This window comes from Lactuca sativa, chromosome 3 (assembly GCF_002870075.4).
Source record: "Lactuca sativa cultivar Salinas chromosome 3, Lsat_Salinas_v11, whole genome shotgun sequence".
Lineage (NCBI taxonomy): Eukaryota > Viridiplantae > Streptophyta > Magnoliopsida > Asterales > Asteraceae > Lactuca > Lactuca sativa.
In genome coordinates, this window is record NC_056625.2 from 47350295 (window position 1) to 47367989 (window position 17695).

General features: G+C 32.9%; 2 protein-coding genes across 4 annotated transcripts; one reads left to right on the forward strand and one right to left on the reverse strand.

The window, feature by feature from the left end:
• Window positions 1–2063: 2063 nt before the first annotated feature.
• LOC111884397 (uncharacterized) lies at window positions 2064–5403 on the reverse strand. 3 transcript variants are annotated; one of them, XM_023880716.3, is made up of 9 exons: window positions 5275–5403; window positions 4402–4841; window positions 3782–3887; window positions 3566–3658; window positions 3285–3480; window positions 3010–3188; window positions 2681–2883; window positions 2434–2615; window positions 2064–2336 (listed from the first exon to the last, which is right to left on the reverse strand). In XM_023880716.3, exons 2-9 carry the CDS (start codon window positions 4754–4756, stop codon window positions 2175–2177), a joined length of 1476 nt encoding a protein of 491 aa, XP_023736484.1. In that variant the 5' UTR covers window positions 4757–4841; window positions 5275–5403; the 3' UTR covers window positions 2064–2174. The 3 variants fall into 3 exon arrangements, with proteins under 3 accessions (XP_023736484.1, XP_023736483.1, XP_023736485.1); XM_023880715.3 differs by having other exon boundaries at window positions 5180–5387; XM_023880717.3 differs by lacking the exon at window positions 5275–5403 and adding an exon at window positions 4962–5108.
• A 7758-nt stretch (window positions 5404–13161) lies between these two features.
• On the forward strand, window positions 13162–15302 carry LOC111884379 (large ribosomal RNA subunit accumulation protein YCED homolog 1, chloroplastic). The gene is made up of 3 exons (XM_023880692.2): window positions 13162–13317; window positions 13783–14542; window positions 14620–15302. Exons 2-3 carry the CDS (start codon window positions 13971–13973, stop codon window positions 15026–15028), a joined length of 981 nt encoding a protein of 326 aa, XP_023736460.1. The 5' UTR covers window positions 13162–13317; window positions 13783–13970; the 3' UTR covers window positions 15029–15302.
• Window positions 15303–17695: the final 2393 nt, after the last annotated feature.

The following is a 17695-nucleotide window of genomic DNA, read 5'->3' on the forward strand; positions in this document are numbered from 1 at the left end:
ACATTGGTTACAGCACAGTGAGTTCAATATAGGGACAATTGTATGTTATGTGTTATATGTGCAATGTGCTTTCTTGTGTTATTGATCTAAGTGGTTATTACTTGATATTTATTTTGATGCCTTTGGTCATGTAGAGCATGACTCGTATCACTTTGGTATTGGCTTTGTGTCTTTGGCCATGTAGAGCATAACTCGTATCACTTTGGTATTGGCTTTGTGTCTTTGGCCATGTAGAGCATAACTCGTATCACTTTGGTATTGGCTTCGGTCTAGGTAGGGCTGAAAGCCTGTATATTCTAGCAACATGATAAAAAGGGATTGTGTTTTATGTGCCTCTTGGGCTGGAATTTATGATGTTTATGATCCTAAATTATTATGTCTCGTTGATTGTAATCCATTGAATCTAACCGTTTATTGATTTGAAAAGCCCTTCATTTGATACACATATAAGCCTTTGTTGTCCTTTGTTTCTTTTTGTTCCTGTCATATTGTTATGTATATGGCATAGCGTTATATTGTATCTATTTTTTTAACTCACTAAGCGACACCCGCTTATCCCTTTCAGTGTTTAACTATTTCAGGTGATAAGCATCCAGAGTAGACAGGCTTTGTTTGAGGACTTAGAGTAGTTGACACTACTACGTTTGTACTTGGTATACATATATGTATATGGATTATAAATTCCTGGGTAGTTATGTATTTATACAACTAGTTATGAAACTTTGTAAAAACCCTTTTAGTTGGTTTGTATCCATGCTTTTGTATTTAGACCGCTAATGTGAATTATAATTGTGAATATGCATGTAGCATGTTTGACTTTATGGTAATTTTAGTGTTGGGGTCTTACAAAAACACCATTCATGGAAGTGGTGGGCAAATAAAAACAAACAAGCAAAAATAAAAATTTGAAGTATTCGGTAAAAGGAAGAACATTCAACGAAGTAATCAACAAAGATTCATTCTACAAGACAGTTCCGTAAGCAATGATCAAATAAAGCATTAACAATGTAATAATATAATTTTATCGTTTCTAATAATGTAAGTTGATTGCTATTTGTAATCATGTAAGATATTGCTAAAATAAAGTATTGTCATAGTGTATTGTCTCATAATATAAAATAAGTGTTGGTTGTATAGTCTAGTCATGTAAAATAATTTTTAGGTACTATTTGTGGCTTTGTAATAATCATGGACTCACCAAAAGAGTCTTCTATCATATATAAATAAGGGCTTTGCCCCGAATGAATAAATCGGAGTTGTAATGTGTAAGATTTGAGTACTCTCAAAATTCTCTCTTTTGAAATTTATATTTCTAAACAGCAAAGTTCATTCAGCATTCAAGATCGTATTCAAAACCACCCATTAAAAATCTAAGTTATCCTGTGTTACTTTTATTTTCAACCATAATCCACAATTCTTCTCTTCTTTCAGCTGCTTGTGCTTATACATCATCCCTTTCATAAAGTGGTGGAGAGAAGAAGCTTATGTGGCTGCATAATGGGTAGTGTGTATATCCCTTAACCTAATGTGTCTAAACCTTTCATGTCAACCACGTTTTCTATTGAGTTTTTTGTACAAGATAATATTTTCTTTTGTTGGTTTCTTTTAATTTATTAACCCCTTTTCTCAAAGTTGTACTATTATCTTTGTAAGAACGCCCAAAATTTAGAGAAGTATAAGGCTGGAAGCCGGTGTAAATTTATAATGTGTAAGATGAAGGGAGAATGTAAGATATATTTAGAAGTAGAAGTTAACAAACGACAGCTTATATTTTGTTCTAAAATGTAAAATCCTCTGCTAATGCATGTAGCGCATCAAGATTCCTCTGAATTTTTTAAGAAAATGCTTCTAAACTCCCCCTACTTTTACCCACACCTTCACCACCACACGACCAGAATGCTGCAATTTTGCCCAAAACCCTTCTTCCTCCTTCAACCCTACCCATTTTTGTTTGAAAAATGAAGTTTGGTTTTTCATCAAATTGGAGCTTTCTCTAACTGAAAGTGATTATGCTATGGCACAAAAGTTAGGTCTAGTCCTTCTATATGACTATAACCATCTACTTGTATGTAACAAACTAATTAATCATCATCATGTACATATACATCGTCTTTTAAGCACCAAAAACGGGTTTCCAAATCTTCTCTTAGCTTCTTCAAACTTGAAAAAGGGTTTTAAGTGAAAGGGTAAAAATTTGAAAAGAGAAGACTTCCAATGAGGATGTAGGCTACACAGTATCCCCATATCAAGTATCCCCAACCCTTCCCATGAGATGCCAAAACATACGCCCCAAACCAATACACTGGAGGGCTTGCAGACAAAAACCTTGTAGCAACCTGTTGCAACAAATTATATATTATAAAAATATTATTAATGGACATCTAAAAATCACCATAAATTCCAACAACAAAACAAAAGATTCAAAATAGGGACCTGAACATGCATGACAAAAAACGCTGTAGCCACCATGAACCCCAAGTGTAAGATGAATGGTATGATGATGATTGAAAATTTTCCTAATTTTTCATCCTTCTTTGAAAGCACAGTGGGAGTGGGACCCTCTTCTTCTTTCGTGCTATGTTTTCTCCTTTTCAGAGTCTGATCTTCTTCTGATTCTATTCAAACACAACTGTTGTTTAGTACACCAGGGTTTGCAAAAATGTAAGTTTTAGATTCATACCTTGAATTACTGTTGATGTGTGAGTGTTGTTTTTATCTACTCCATAACTTTTTGGAGCAACTTGGAAACCAAGTGAAAAGAAGACCTCAGGCTGTAGCTTCACATAATGGATAATTGAGCAGACTGCAATCGAGAGGATTGGTGATGCAAGAAGGAAATTTGGCAACTGTTTTAGCTGGAAATATTTTAGAAAACCAACCCCCCTAATATAATAAAAAAAAAAAAGAATGAAAACCATCAAGATTAATATAAGTATAATATTCCCAAGATCTTTTACATGCTAATCAGTTAAAGATTGTTTGATAGAATCAAGAAAAAGAAAATCATACCAGTAATGACTTTGAATAAAATTGTACACCAAAGGAATCCTTGCTTTACACCAAGGCCTTAATTTATCCGGATTATTTCCATCACAGAAACTGTAATATCCATATGTTTGAAACCCAACAAATGGAACAAAAACAAATAAGCAACGCAAAATTCCAGTTATAAGAACCTTAATTGCCAACTGCATAGACAATATAATAACAAAAAATATTATTAGTCATAGGAAAGAGCAGAAATGTGATGAAATAAAAAAAGATGTTATTTAGTATGAGCTTACATATGCACTCTTTTGAAGAAATACAGCATCATAGGCTCTATGAATGGTCTGGAAACCGATATAGCCTGCATTAAGCACCCCATTTGATCTTGACAATCCAGAGAAAGCAAGTGAGAGTAGTGCTAAAAGATTTGCACCAGACATTAAGAAGTAGATTCCTCCAATTGATAATAGTGCATATAAACTTTCAGAGTATCTACAAAAGCAAAAAAGTAGTGGTTTAGATCACAATCATGGGTTTGAGAAGTGAACATAAACAGAAAGGCGAAGAAGAATAATACATGGATGAATAGAATATAGATGCTGGATTGAAGCAAAACAAGATTGATGCTCTCAATGAAGCCTCTGAGTCCTTGAGAATAATAACAGAAAGCCTTTAGCAACAGAAAACAAGAAAACAGTCAGGAAATGTGTAATGACTACAAGAATAATAACAACTTGGGGTTCTTTTATAAATGAGAGAAATAATTGTGAAAAGAAAAGGTTTGCTTGATCACCTGTAGAGAAACAGTGCAGCAAAAACGAATGAGATGTTGTTAAGTAAATATCCAGATAATGCCAACACAGCCCTATGTCCAACAAGTGGAGTCAATGGCAGAAGAACTGCAAGTTTAGTAATCAAATAGCTTTCAAAAGATATAGAATCAACAATAAATTCATAAATTTAGTTCATTGACAACAAGGAATAGGTAATAGAACTAGAAAGAAGCCACTCCAAATGAGCAATTTTCAGATAAATATCCACTTGACGTTGAATGGTTTCAACATCAAACATTCATGAGTATCATGGTTCATATTTTATCTCTCTTAACAAAACTCTGTATCCTAATTCATAAGCTATGAATTAAACTGTTGTGTTGTAACCAGTACTAATGAGAAGAAATAGCTATTTCCTAGAATATAGGAGGAAAAGACCTATTGCCTACTACCCAAGAGCATTCAAGATATCTAATTTAATGAAATTGTATCCTGTTTTGCAAAAGAGGATTAACGAACACAAAATTTCGTCATTGCAAGACTAAGTAAAAAGTTTTCTTGCACATAATCTCCTACGTCCTGATGCTTTCACTGGAAGTAAAGTGCTAAGACTGTAAAAAGGATAATTGAAGAGACTAACCTGTTCGAGACAATAACGAAATGCACAAAGGAAGAAGAGGCAAGAAAGCAAATGTTTGTTCATATTCGTAACCGCATTGAGCGATTCTGACGAAGTACACGCTGTCCCATACGATCCCATTTTCAATAGCTGCGGCGATGCGAGGAAATAGGACAAGCTCTTCTTCGTGGTCAGTGGTGGTGGAAGAGAGGCAGCTAGGGTTTATAGAGGCGGAGGTATCGTAAGGGCTGAGCATTGATCTCCAGATAACCATTAGGGTTAGTACACCAAGTCTTGACACGATTGCTGATCGCACAACGATTCTTGTGTGGGAAATTCGAGATGGATCGTTATTCGTTGATGATTTGATTGTCATCTTGATCCACTTTGGTTGCTCAGAGGGTGGAATCGTTGAATTGATATCGTTCTTTTTACATGTTTTTACCTAGCTTCAAAGATCACTGTAACAAAAAATAAGCAACAAAATCAAACCCAAATGAAAACAGTTGTAATCAAATACAAATGATAAACTACAAACACAATTTGTCATTTTCTATCACAAGTGAGAATTGAACAATTACAAACAAATGACAACTGAATATTGACGATTGATAAATCACTTAATGTGATAAGCACAACCAATGAAAGACAGACGATTCAGTATCGGGTTAGTTTTGGCGTGTAGTAGGTGATGTCCATTGTGTTGGCTCATTTGTCAACCGATTGAGGATAATCACAAACAATGAAAGACACAAATGTGAAATCATAAAACCAAATTTTCACAGAATCAAACTTTCACCTCCATCACACGGGTTCCAAACAATTGGCAATAGATTGAAGACAGTTTCCAAACAATAAAGATTAAATCACTTCAGTTTTGAAGACGATTTCAACCTTCTGGCGTCGTTCCCACAGTTACTTTGATATTGATTTTTAGATTTCTAAGTCGGATTTGGACACAGCAAATATGCGATGGGCGACGAATTCCCCCCAGTTGCTCACCATCTGATATGTGTGACGTTTGATTTTTATACATTTTGTAGTTAATTTTTTTTTCCATATTTACTTAACTTGATAAATTGTATATATTCGGTCTTTACGATCGGTTCCTCTAGGTTAGCCGAAAAATGACTTAATAGAGTAATATATTTTTTATTTTGTACACATTTAATCCTTAATAGTTATGTACACATTTAGTCTTTAATAATTTTTTTGTTTCAAAATAAGTCTTTTTTTCTTTGTACTCATTCGGTACTTATGAATGATTTCTTTAAGGTTTTCTCACGACATCTTACGTGAGACATGATGAGGTGTTTGGGGTTTATTATGCTTATGTTCATCGCGACCTCGATTGTTTGGTTGCATATGTCTTGTGGTTTGACTTAGGTCTTGTGTTCTGAACGTCATACATTCTTCATATGATATCAGATTATAACAATTTTTCTATCTACGTGTTCGTTTTTTCAGTCTATTATAACTTTGGTTAAGATTACTCCTTACGATTTTATAAAAAAAACATTCATACATGCATTCATAAAAAAACGTATGGGTATAAAGATTGTAAGTAAAAAATATATTATTTTTTTAACGGGAGTAATCTAAATAAAAGTTGTAGTTGACTAAAATACGAACACATAGATATAAAGATCGTTAAAATTTGAGATTGTATGAACAAATTATGACGTTCAAAACACATGACCTAAACAACCAAGTAGTCGAAATCGCGATGAACATAGCATCAAAAGTCCAAAACATCTCATTAATGATTGTTCCACATAAAATGTTGTGAGAAAAACCTAAAAAAAAATCATTCATAAGTACTGAATTAGACAAGAAACAAAAATGAATTATTTTACAACAAAAAAAAATTAAGAACTAAATATATACAAAAATATTAAGAACTAAATATGTACAAAGTGAGAAATATATTATCATATTAAGTCATTTTTACCTAAAGGATAAATGTGGACAAAAAAAACTCAGTGACCAAATGAGTATAAATCAAAAAATATATTACCATTTTAAGTCATTATCCCTTGAGAATATTTAGGGGACTTTTTAAGTTAAAAGGACTTTTTGATTAGTGATTTTTTCCAAAATAAAAATTTTAAAATGTGTTTATATTTGTTTTTACAGTAAAAGTCACAACTTTTGAATTAAAAGGTCCCAAAAGTTTAAAAAAAAAAAAAAAAAAAAAAAAAAAAAAAGGATTTGTGACTTTTGAAAAACCAACTTTTTCTTCTATACAAAAAATTATTTTAAATACATGTGTTGGCCATTTTTTGATTTTTAAAAAAGTTAAAAGTCAAAAGTTATTTTAAAAGCAATCCTAAACACCGCTTTAAAGGTATTATGCTCATAATAGCCATATTTTAGGTATGGTTTCAAAATATTCCTAAAATATAGATAGGAAAATGACTTATTAAGTTAATTAACTTTTCGGTATGTTTACATCTAGGTAACTATCTTTTTTTTTACATGTCTAGGTAACAAACTTGTTGGAAGTGTTCACATATTACCATTATGACTTGCTATAGTAGGTTAAATCCTAGATGTGAACATTTTCAACAAGTTCGTTACCTAGATGTGTACAAAAATAATAGTTACCTAAATATGAACAAACCGAAAAGTAAAAATAAATTACACAAATGGTCCTTATGGTTTAGGAGAATTTGTGTTTTTGATCCCTAACTTATTTTTTTTAACTCAGATGTCCCACTGTTTATTTTTGTTACGCGTTTGGTCTCTGTCTTACCTAAAAAGACTATTGTGCCCTTATTAATTTTATGTTTAATTAATTTTCTTATTTATGTATTTATTCTTTATATATTAAAAAAAATTAATAGACCCCACATATATGTATCTCCTCACCATAAACCTCAAACCACATTTGAGAAATTTAATTCGGATGGTCCCTACTGTTTATTTTTGTTGCGCATTTGGTCCTTGTCTTACCTAAAAAGACTATTATGCCCTTATTAATTTATTTTTTTTATTAATTTTTTTATTTATGTATTTATTTTTTATATATTTAAAAAAATTAATAGACCCCACATATCTGTATCTCCTCACCGTAAACCTGAAACCACATTTTAGAAATTTAATTTGGGTCTTACTGGTCACCATCACATCTCTCATCCTCCCCAACCTCTATTTCTTTTCCATCTTTAGTAACATCGACGTCTTCATCATCCTTTTTTTTGGTACTTCAACTCTGGCGAACCAACACCATAACCTACTGTCTTTTCATCTTTAGTGGGTTGTGGTGTTGATTCGACAGAGTTGAATGACTGAAAAAAGAATGGATGATCAAGATGTTGATATCACTAAAGATGGAAAATAAATAAAAGTTGAGGAGGATGCGAGATGGGACGGTGAGGAGATACAGATATGTGAGGTCCACTAATTTTTCTTAAATATATAAAGAATAAATACATAAATAAGAAAATCAAATAAAAAAATTAATAAGGGCACAATAGTCTTTTTATGTAAGACAGAGACCAAGCTCGTAACAAAATTAAACAATGAGGATCATCCGAGTTTAAGAAAATAAATTAATTAAAAAAAATAAACAGTAGGGATCATCCGAGGAGATACAAATATGTGGTGTCTATTAAATTTTTTTTTAAATATGTAAAAAATAAATACATAAAAAAGAAAACTAATTAAAAAATAAATTAATATGGGCACAATAGTCTTTTTAGGTAAGACAGTGACCAAACACGTAACAAAAATAAACAATAGAGCCCATCCAAGTTAAAAAAATAAGTTAGGGACCAAAAACACAAATTTCCCCCAAACCACATGGACCATTTGTGTAATTTACCTTTACTTTTCGTTTTGTTCATATTTGGGTAACTATTTTTTTGTACACATCTGGGTAACGAACTTTTTAAAAGCATTCTCATCTAGGATTTAACCTGCTATAGCAAGTCATAATGGTCATATGTTAGCACTTCCAACAAGTTTGTTACCTAGATGTGTACAAAAAAAAAGATAGCTACCTAGATGTGAACATATCGAAAAGTTAATTACCTTAATAAGTCATTTTCCCAAATATAGACATATAAAAAAAATTATGTTTCTACATATATGGATTCTATTGAGGTGGCCTCCGAAGAATTAGGATACCCTCCGCAGAACAGCAATATGGTAAATTAAGAATGGACATATTTGTAGAATTGACGGATCCGCAGAGGCTATAACGAGGTCTGCAGACCTTCGTAATTCAAGCAATGTGTTCTTCTACATACCGGAAAAAAAAAATCAAAAAATCCAATCTTTAGGGAAGAGCAAATCCGCGGAGTTAAATGAGCAATCCGCAGAGGATGCTCCAAGGAATTGTTCTTAAGCTTTTTTTTTGTGTTTTTTTGCCACATCGATTTCTCAGAACATAAGTTTATTCCACATAGCTCTCATAGCTAGCTCAACGGAATCCATATCTATATGTGGAAAAGCCTTTCTATGTTTATATTTTGAAAAACAACCCCAAAATATATCTATTACGAGCATAATCCCATATTTAAAACCCAAACTATTAGTTCATCTCCAGATCACATCCAGAGTGATCCGCCGACAATTTTGACTTTGTAAGGTTTGCATTTGTTCAAAATTTCTGGATAGATCATAGATATGCACATTAGCGGTTTTAGACCGGTTTTGGTCGGTTTTGTCTCTGAAATGTTTTTTTTTTTCTGAAAGGTCCAGACGGTTTTGTGCCGGTCATTTTTCGGAACAGTATCGGTTTTTTTGGTCATTCTCATGGTCTTTGTGTGCGTCTTTTTAGTTCGGTTTTGAGATTTTCGGTTCGGTTCGGTTCCGATGTTTTTCGGCTTTTTTGTTTTTCGTTTTTTTCATTAACATATATGTAATTAACATTAGTATCTTACATTAAGATTTACTAAAAGCGATACACTAAAAACTATGAATAAAAAATGAAATAATATGTGTAATGTTATTAAAACATGTAACAAAAAAAATGATATATTTATAGACTTTACTACTAGTCTTTTTTGAGACGAGTTTCGGACCAGGTTAGTATCAATCAAACCGGCCTTGTGTCGGTTTTAGTATGGTCCGGTCTTTTTTTAGATTGATCTCGGAACGGTCCCCTTTTTTTAGAGGGGTGTTGTTCTCAAAATTTTGAGGATAATGGTTTTAAATAATCTTTCAAAAAATCATTTCTATAAAGTTCTAGGATTATAAAGCCACCGATCACAAACTTCACAAAAACTTTCGCTGCACATAAAAATTCTTGTATGTGCTCCAAAAATTGGATTTTTCTTAGAAAAACTATTCAATCAATAATAATAATAATAATAATAATAATAATAATAATAATAATAATAATAATAAGTAATACTAACGTGTACAATGGACTATTAGAAATATAACCAAGACCAAACTTCATAGAAGTCACCGTTTCTTGACTTCTTTGTATCTAGGTATTCCTAGCAATCTGATACACAACATGATTAACATGACACGAACACGATACGAGTTTTCCATGTATATGTAGGATGAAAGTAGGATGCTATAAAAAAAACATATCATGAAAGTACATTATTGAGATAAGCTAAATGAAAGAAATAACAACATAGTTTCATTAATTCCTATATTAAAGCATCCTACTTCCATTTCTTCCTATTACAACATTATGCTTCTATTTTTTCTTATTATGACAATGTACTTTGGAATTCTATCTGTTGTAACGTTGTACTTCCGAAGAACTAAAAAAGTCTCACATGCCTCCCAAGTGAGGAAATGACTCAATGCCAACTTTCTTGATTGCTTTCTATGATATTGCAACATTTTCTTGTTTTTTTGAAAGATTTCTAGGCTTTGGGTGCCTAGACCCACATCCACTGCTACTACATCTGTTACTAAAACAAGGATGTACGTTGTTAATTAATGGTTTAATACATGTAAAAATTAATGATCGCATAATGATTATACATATTATAGGTTCTATTTAAGAATGAGAGAAATGTAATATTACATAAAATGTTGGTCATTATTTACCATAAAAAAAAAAAGAAATGTTCCTCCAAAAAGTAGAAAGAACCAACTCCTTATGATATGTCGTAAAGTGAAGTGTCAAAGTAATTGCTACTCATATCCAAACACCCCCTAAAAAGGTTACATTGATACCCAACCAGTTAAATTGATACTCAACCCGATCTGGAAAGTTGCAAATTCAGTCCAAAAGGGAGGATTTCTTAAGAGCATCCATAAATGCAAGTAGTATAAGAGTTGAATAGGGTCATGACTAGGATTGAATAAGAGTTAAATTGAGTGTGGGTGATGACATGGAGTAGAGTTAAATGAAGGAGTTGAATGATCACTGAATGGTTTAATGGAAGGAATAAAATTATTATTAGGATTGAATAGGTGTTTAATGGGTTGCGCGTGGTGTTTGATAGATGTATAATGGATGATGTGCAGTCCATTGAACTCTATAAAGTTCAATGGATTGTCGATGTCCTAAGCTCGGAAGGATAATGAATATCTTGGTCGTATTACCTCAACCCTATGATACTTCATTGGAGAACTGTCAATGAGCATGATTTCGAGTTTCTCAAGAACCAGATTGGATCTTTTAGATAATTCTTCCATTAGAATGTTGAATTTGCAACATTATATACATATATATATATATATATATATATATATATATATATATATATATATATATATACCCACACACACACACACACCGAAAGGATTTCACCCCTGTCTCTAGTTTCGGATGCTACAGTGACACCATGTTTTGAAGTAATATCAAGACTGATTGGAATAGTGATGATGCAAGATCTATCCCTAAGAAGAACTATAGTAGATGCATAAAAATATGGAAGCACATCACAGTCATGAAAAATAGCACAAATGAAGACGAATATTTTTTCAAAAACAGTTATTTGGAACTTTCATTGTTAGGATGGAGGGAGTGCAGATAACAAAGCAATAAAACTTTCTTGGTCACCACCTCTCTCTCTCTCTCTCTCTCTGCGTAAAGTTTTGCCTTATGTAGAGTTTGGATGAGGTGGAGCTTAGTAAGCTCAACACCATTCCTTACATCGTCTTGCACAAGAATCTATTGTGAGTATATGGTCAAAAAGCAATGAATTGGTAAGAAGACTTACACCATGGGATTAGTACGTGCCCCCCCGCCCCCTCCCATCCCTTCCCTAACTCTACTCTTTTATTAGATAGCCTCTTACTACAACAAAAAATGACGACGTTTTTTGAACAATTTAGTAAGTTTAATATTAATAACATACAATAAATAAAGTTTAATAATACTTTTTGAACAAAAAGAAAAAATTGTCACCGTTCAAAGTTATTTTTTCTTTACTTTTGTTGTTATTTTGTTTTACTTGATGAATTTAATGGGCATAAATTAATGTAATAAAATTTATATCAATACTTTTTTTTTCTACAACATAAAGGAATAAGTTAATAATTGAATAATAAAATTTGGAATTAACTTGTAACTTTTTAAAAAATTGTCATGGGTATATTTTGTCCTTAGGTCATTTTTTTCAAATATTTTTTCACCAAAATATATAGGGTTAATAACCAAGCTGAGTGACTTTGGTCTTTGTCCACATTTAAGTAATAATGTTTATATATATATATATATATATATATATATATATATATATATATATATATATATATATATATATATTTGACCATTAAAGTTGCTTGACCTGTTCAAAATAAGGTAATATGACTAGTAATTACAAGTGATATTACCTTATTATAAACGGATCAAACAAGTTTACTTGTGAAAAGATATGGTTATCTAAATGTGGATAAAAACCAAAGTTCCTTACTTGTTTTGGTAATATTGAGTTTTTTATGATAAATGCAAGTAGTCATAAGATGATATGACATGGAATCGTGTCATCGAGTCTTGGTGTCAGATCTTGATTGTAGACCTGAGTAGGTGTCGTTAGTGAGTTCCCAATTTGATCCATAGCTGGCATCAGAGAACAAAATCAATAGACAGTCTCAAAGATTGTAACCCAGGAAAAGGCTCCGACGATCAAGTTAGACGATATGTATGAGAAGATAGTCAGGTCTTGGGTCAGCCCAGTTTAGACCCAGCTAGTTAGGGGATAGGTTGTATACGTTTTAGAGGCTTGGCAGCACAACCTAGCCCACGACTAGTTGGGCATAAACTGTATTGGCCTAAGCCTAACTTAATTGTCAATTGACATAGATATATAAATAGAACACCTCTTCCTGCATGAGTAAAATCTCATTCCTAGACATGAGTGTCTATTGTATACATACATTCTTTCCACCAAGATGGTTCCTTATCCAGAAGAAACTGTTTCCTTTTACACATTGATCTAACTTGATTGTTGGACCCTACTCTCAGGACACAGTCCTGAGACGATTTTAATGGTTTTGATCTTTGATGACAGTTAGGAATCAAGTCGGAACCCGCTAACAACACCTACTATTAATCTGACATCAAGGTCCGATAACCCGATTTCATTTCACATGGGTCTTATGAGCACCTGCATTGAGCATAAAAAAACTCAATATTACCAAAACGCATAAAGAACTTTGATTTTTATACACATTTAGAAAACTATGTTTTTTTCCTATAAATTTGATCAATAAACTTTGTTTGACCTGTACATCATAGGGTAATATCATCGATTGATATTACCTTATTTTGAACATGTCAAACAAATTTAATGGTAAAATACGTACCAAAAAAACATACTATTACACCTTATCTTCCTAAATCATTAACTCAAATACATACATACAAGTATACAGCCAAATATATACCAAAGTTGATGAACAAATTTTGCTTCAAATGGTTGTCCCACTCCCACGAACCATATCTATACGCACCCGGGTTTTAGTTTTACAAACCCCATCTGCTAAACCTCTCTTCGCTATCACGAATTACAGGTACACTCTTTCTTTCTCTCGGAAACCAAGTTTCAGTTCTAGGGTTTCCTTCTATATTTGTGTATTTCTTTATTGATGTTGAAACTAAATAATTTCTCCTCCAATTTCACTGGTTTCGTCCTACTATACTGCATTTCGTCGGATAAAATGAAACAAATTTGAAATTTCAATGATGATATCCGCTCAAACTCGGAAGTGAAACCGGCTGTCCATGAAACCTACTGAATTTCAGCGTGAAACTTGTAACGAGTTCATGACTATGTATATTTAAATTGGAATTCCATTTAAATTTGAAATATGAAGACGTCAATTTCTGATGCTGTCCATGTTAAGTTTGGATTTAGGAAGTAACTATTTCACTTATAAGCAATAATGGATTCAATTACTTGTACCCTGTGCGAGACATTTATTCTTTTTATTCACTTTCGTTATATATTCTAGCAACTGAATTGACCCGTTTTACAGGAGCTTCTTGTTATTATTGAGGCTTTGATAACATGATTTCGCCATAGCTTTGCACATCCAGAGTTCGTACTTCATAATTTTCAGTCTGTTGCATTATTTATTTTTGGAGGTTGTGCATCATTTAGTTCTCAAAAGACTCATAGCTTTACTCTTAAGTTTTTATGTTAGTTCCTAAAAAATAAAGTTAAATGCCTCTCATACTATCTTCCTCCTTCATGCCCCCCTGTTCTTTTGTTGATACTGTCAAGGAACCCCATATTATATTCCCACAACCATCATTATCACATCCACATCACAATTCTATCCACTGCAACATTCTTCAAAAATGCTTATTTCCTAATAACCACGTATCCATGATTCTAAAACACAAAGCACCCATGAAACTCATAGCAAGAGAATCCTCCATGAACTCCAGTTATGAACTTTTTAGTGATGAAAACAGTATGGAAGATGATTGGATAGATCAAGGAGAAGGAGATGACTCCATGGATTCACCTTGGGAAGGGGCAATTTTGTACCAAAGAAACCCTTCAATCTCCCACTTTGAGTATTGCACAACCTTAGAAAGATTAGGATTAGGACATCTGTCTACTGATGTTTCAAGATCTCGAGCTTCTTTAATGGGATTACGTGTCACAAAGTCAGTGAAGGATTATCCACATGGAACACCTGTCTTGATATCCATGGATGTTACCAGAAAGAAGCACAACTTAAAGCTTGATGGGATCATACGTACAGTCTTAACTCTTGGATGCAACAGGTACAGGGACATAATTTAAATACCTTTCAAAGTACAGGGACATAATTTGTAATTGTTTGTTTAAACATTGATTGAAGGTGTGGTGGATCTGCAGCTGATTGTGTGTTCTCTAATTTCTCAATTGTACTAAGTGAAGAGCCAATAGAAGAGCCTGAAACAATAAACATGGGAGTAATTTATGGTCAAAGTAAGGTCGATGGAACTGAAGAAGAAGAAGAAGATGATTTAGCATCTGTTGACTTAGATGACTGGTTGTATTTCCCTCCTGAAGAGAAAGTGATAGACATATCAAAGAATGTAAGAGACATGGTGCATCTGGAAATAAAGATCAATGCCATATGTGATCCCATGTGTAAAGGTTTGTGTCTCAAATGTGGTCAAAATTTGAATACAAGTAGCTGTAATTGTAGTCAACAGGAATCAAAGGCCAAAAGTTATGGGCCTCTTGGAGGCCTGAAAGAGAAAATGCAACAACAGGGAGGTTGAAGATTCTCCCCTTTGAATTTTGTTCTGTTAGTATTACTTGTCAAGAAATAATATTTTACAAAAAAATTACTGGATATGTAATTTACCGGAGAGTGGGTGTGTATAGAGTCAAACCAGAAAGTTTTGTGGATAAGAAGACTGTGTGTGACACCCCTGAAATTTAATAATTTATTTTGATTTTGTTTTAATTGTAAACCTTGTGAAATCCAGGATTTCTGTAACTCAGATGGTCGAATGGCTAGTTAATTTCAATATTATATTGTCAGTTTTAATTTTTGTGATTTGATGAAACCGACCAAGATTAAGAATTATCATATAAAATGGGTTTGATTCCATGTCCTTGAAAGTAATTTTCGATTAATAAAGTTTCTCTATCGTGTTAATAATAAGCAGTTTGTGTTTGTTTACTCTCTCGTGTGAATATTAAGCAGTTTGTGTTTGTTTTACTTGCATTACCTAAGATAGAACTCAATCCAAAGTATCAAATTTATGCATTTTTTCTAACAATAATAAAGCCATTGTGGTGTGCTATAAAAAAATAAGATGAGAGGGAGATTAGATGTAGGAAGTGGATCATAGATAAGTATTTTCGTGCTAAACAAGTCACCACCACCTTTCTATCGCTATGAGGTTAATTTCTTTCTCCCACTACAACTTGGCTTCACCAACTTAATGAATTCACCCTCTCAATTTCAAGATGACCATCCCAAATGTACCCACCCCAAACCCCACTCCACATGCAATAATATTTCCAACAAGAATTGGATCCTGAAACCACAACCCGAACATCACAACCGGGTAAGAGCCCTAAAAAGCCCATAACCAAGCTTGGAATTCAATGGAGAAAGCTGCATTGTGTTGTGTCTCAAAATTGAAAGATGGATGATTTGGAGATTGCTGACCTCCAAGAGACATCAGCTACGAAAAAATCAAGGTCAAGTATTTGTAGTTTTTATTTCTAAGAGTTAATGAAATATTTATAATTTTAATCAATGTTATATTTGAATTTAGATTTATTTAATATATATTATTTATATAAAAAAATTAATAAATTTGGAGCGATGAAGAAAGGTGACCACATCTGGTAGAGAAGAAGAATGATGAGGCGTTGAGGTGTCATGAATGACATGGAATGATATGCTATAATCACACCCAGTAGCCTAACAAATTTTGTGTAAATGTATCGTGTTTCCACGTTAGTTTATTAGGGCGCCCTATGGTGGGTTTATAAAACACATGGACTATTACATATATATTGTCGAGATTTATGTACACATGGTAAGGACAGTTCCCTATCCCTATGAGGACGTTGTCCCTAAACCCCATCCTCTAATCGGTTAGCAAGACCACCGTAAGGGGAGTAACCCTCACATTTAGCCATGTTCGATTTCAAACTTACCTTACCTGCAATTGTGCACACTACATCCTCCTAACTTATATTAGATTATAGTTTAAATTCACATTTTTCATTGAAGTTACAATTGCATCAAATGAGCGATGAAGTAGAAAACTTTTTCATACATTGACTTTCCCAGAACTAGTTGATTTTATAGGTAAGAATCAAAATCAATTAACATAAACTTCACAAAGGGATCGCTGGTACATGGAAATGTTAGCTTAGGGGAAGATGATGTCATCTTGTTGATTCTTTGTCTTCCTGTTATGATGCCTTATTGATTTCCCATGGAGAGATTGTATGCAGATATCCACGATCATGGCATTTATAAGGAGTTAGAGCATAACTAAAAACTCTCCAATATCCTCTTGAGATCGTTCCTATACTTCTTGGGTTAGATCGTTCCTATACTTGGGCATTAAGTTGATCGTTCATGTACTTGGGCATTAAGTTTATTAGTTTACCTTATGAAAAAACGATTGGAACCACACAAATATAGTCCCTCAAGTTATAGATGTTGTCATATCTATCACATTACAAGTATTTAAGTTTAGGGACCTGATATGTCATTATGACAAACATTATGGTACACAATATAAGTACACAAGACATTTAATAAGCATTACAAATAGTCATAAAATCACATGAATGCATTATTTTCCTAACATTTGTAGCTTATAAGAGTCTCAAATCATGCAATCGTGTCGTGTTTTGTCTGACACCACACGATATGAAAAAGTTTAATGTAACCTGACATGACACGCTGTCGTGTTTTCGTTAACTAACATAAAAACGAATCAAATAAAAACAAACAAACAATACACGACACGAAAAATATAAAATAAAATAACAATGAGTTTATTAATTAATACTTAATCATACGTGGCATAGCAAACACAATAAATAATTGTTAAATCGTGTTAATTTCGTGTTGAATTCTGAACATGACACAACATCGTATTTTTTACATTTAACATGAACACAATACAAACACAAATTCAAATTTCAGTTTTCTCCCAATTATCTTCGGATCGTATATTTTTATCACGCCGTATCATTTGTAAATGAAACGCTTTTGTCGGTGAGTTATTTTACATTACGACGGGTTTATAAAGCTCATGGGCCATTGGATATCTTTTTGATCCTGGAATGTCCTTGAGGTTTGTGCCCACAAGGTAGGCAGTATGAACCGCTACAAATCTATAGTGAACATTAAATTTATGGGCACATGGCATGGACGACTACATATATAGGGGAAGTTTTTAAGTGGG

Bases quoted from the DNA above. Each gene is read 5' to 3' on its own strand.
- LOC111884397 (XM_023880716.3), bottom strand. From the start codon at position 4,756: ATGACAATCAAATCATCAACGAATAACGATCCATCTCGAATTTCCCAC. The intron at 3,189-3,284 runs GTAAGCTCATAC...TTGTCTATGCAG, and splicing joins TTCTTCAAAAGAGTGCATAT to TTGGCAATTAAGGTTCTTAT. The intron at 2,337-2,433 runs GTCCCTATTTTG...TTGTTGCAACAG, and splicing joins TTTTTGTCATGCATGTTCAG to GTTGCTACAAGGTTTTTGTC.
- LOC111884379 (XM_023880692.2), top strand. From the start codon at position 13,971: ATGCCTCTCATACTATCTTCCTCCTTCATGCCCCCCTGTTCTTTTGTT. The intron at 14,543-14,619 runs GTACAGGGACAT...CATTGATTGAAG, and splicing joins TTAACTCTTGGATGCAACAG to GTGTGGTGGATCTGCAGCTG.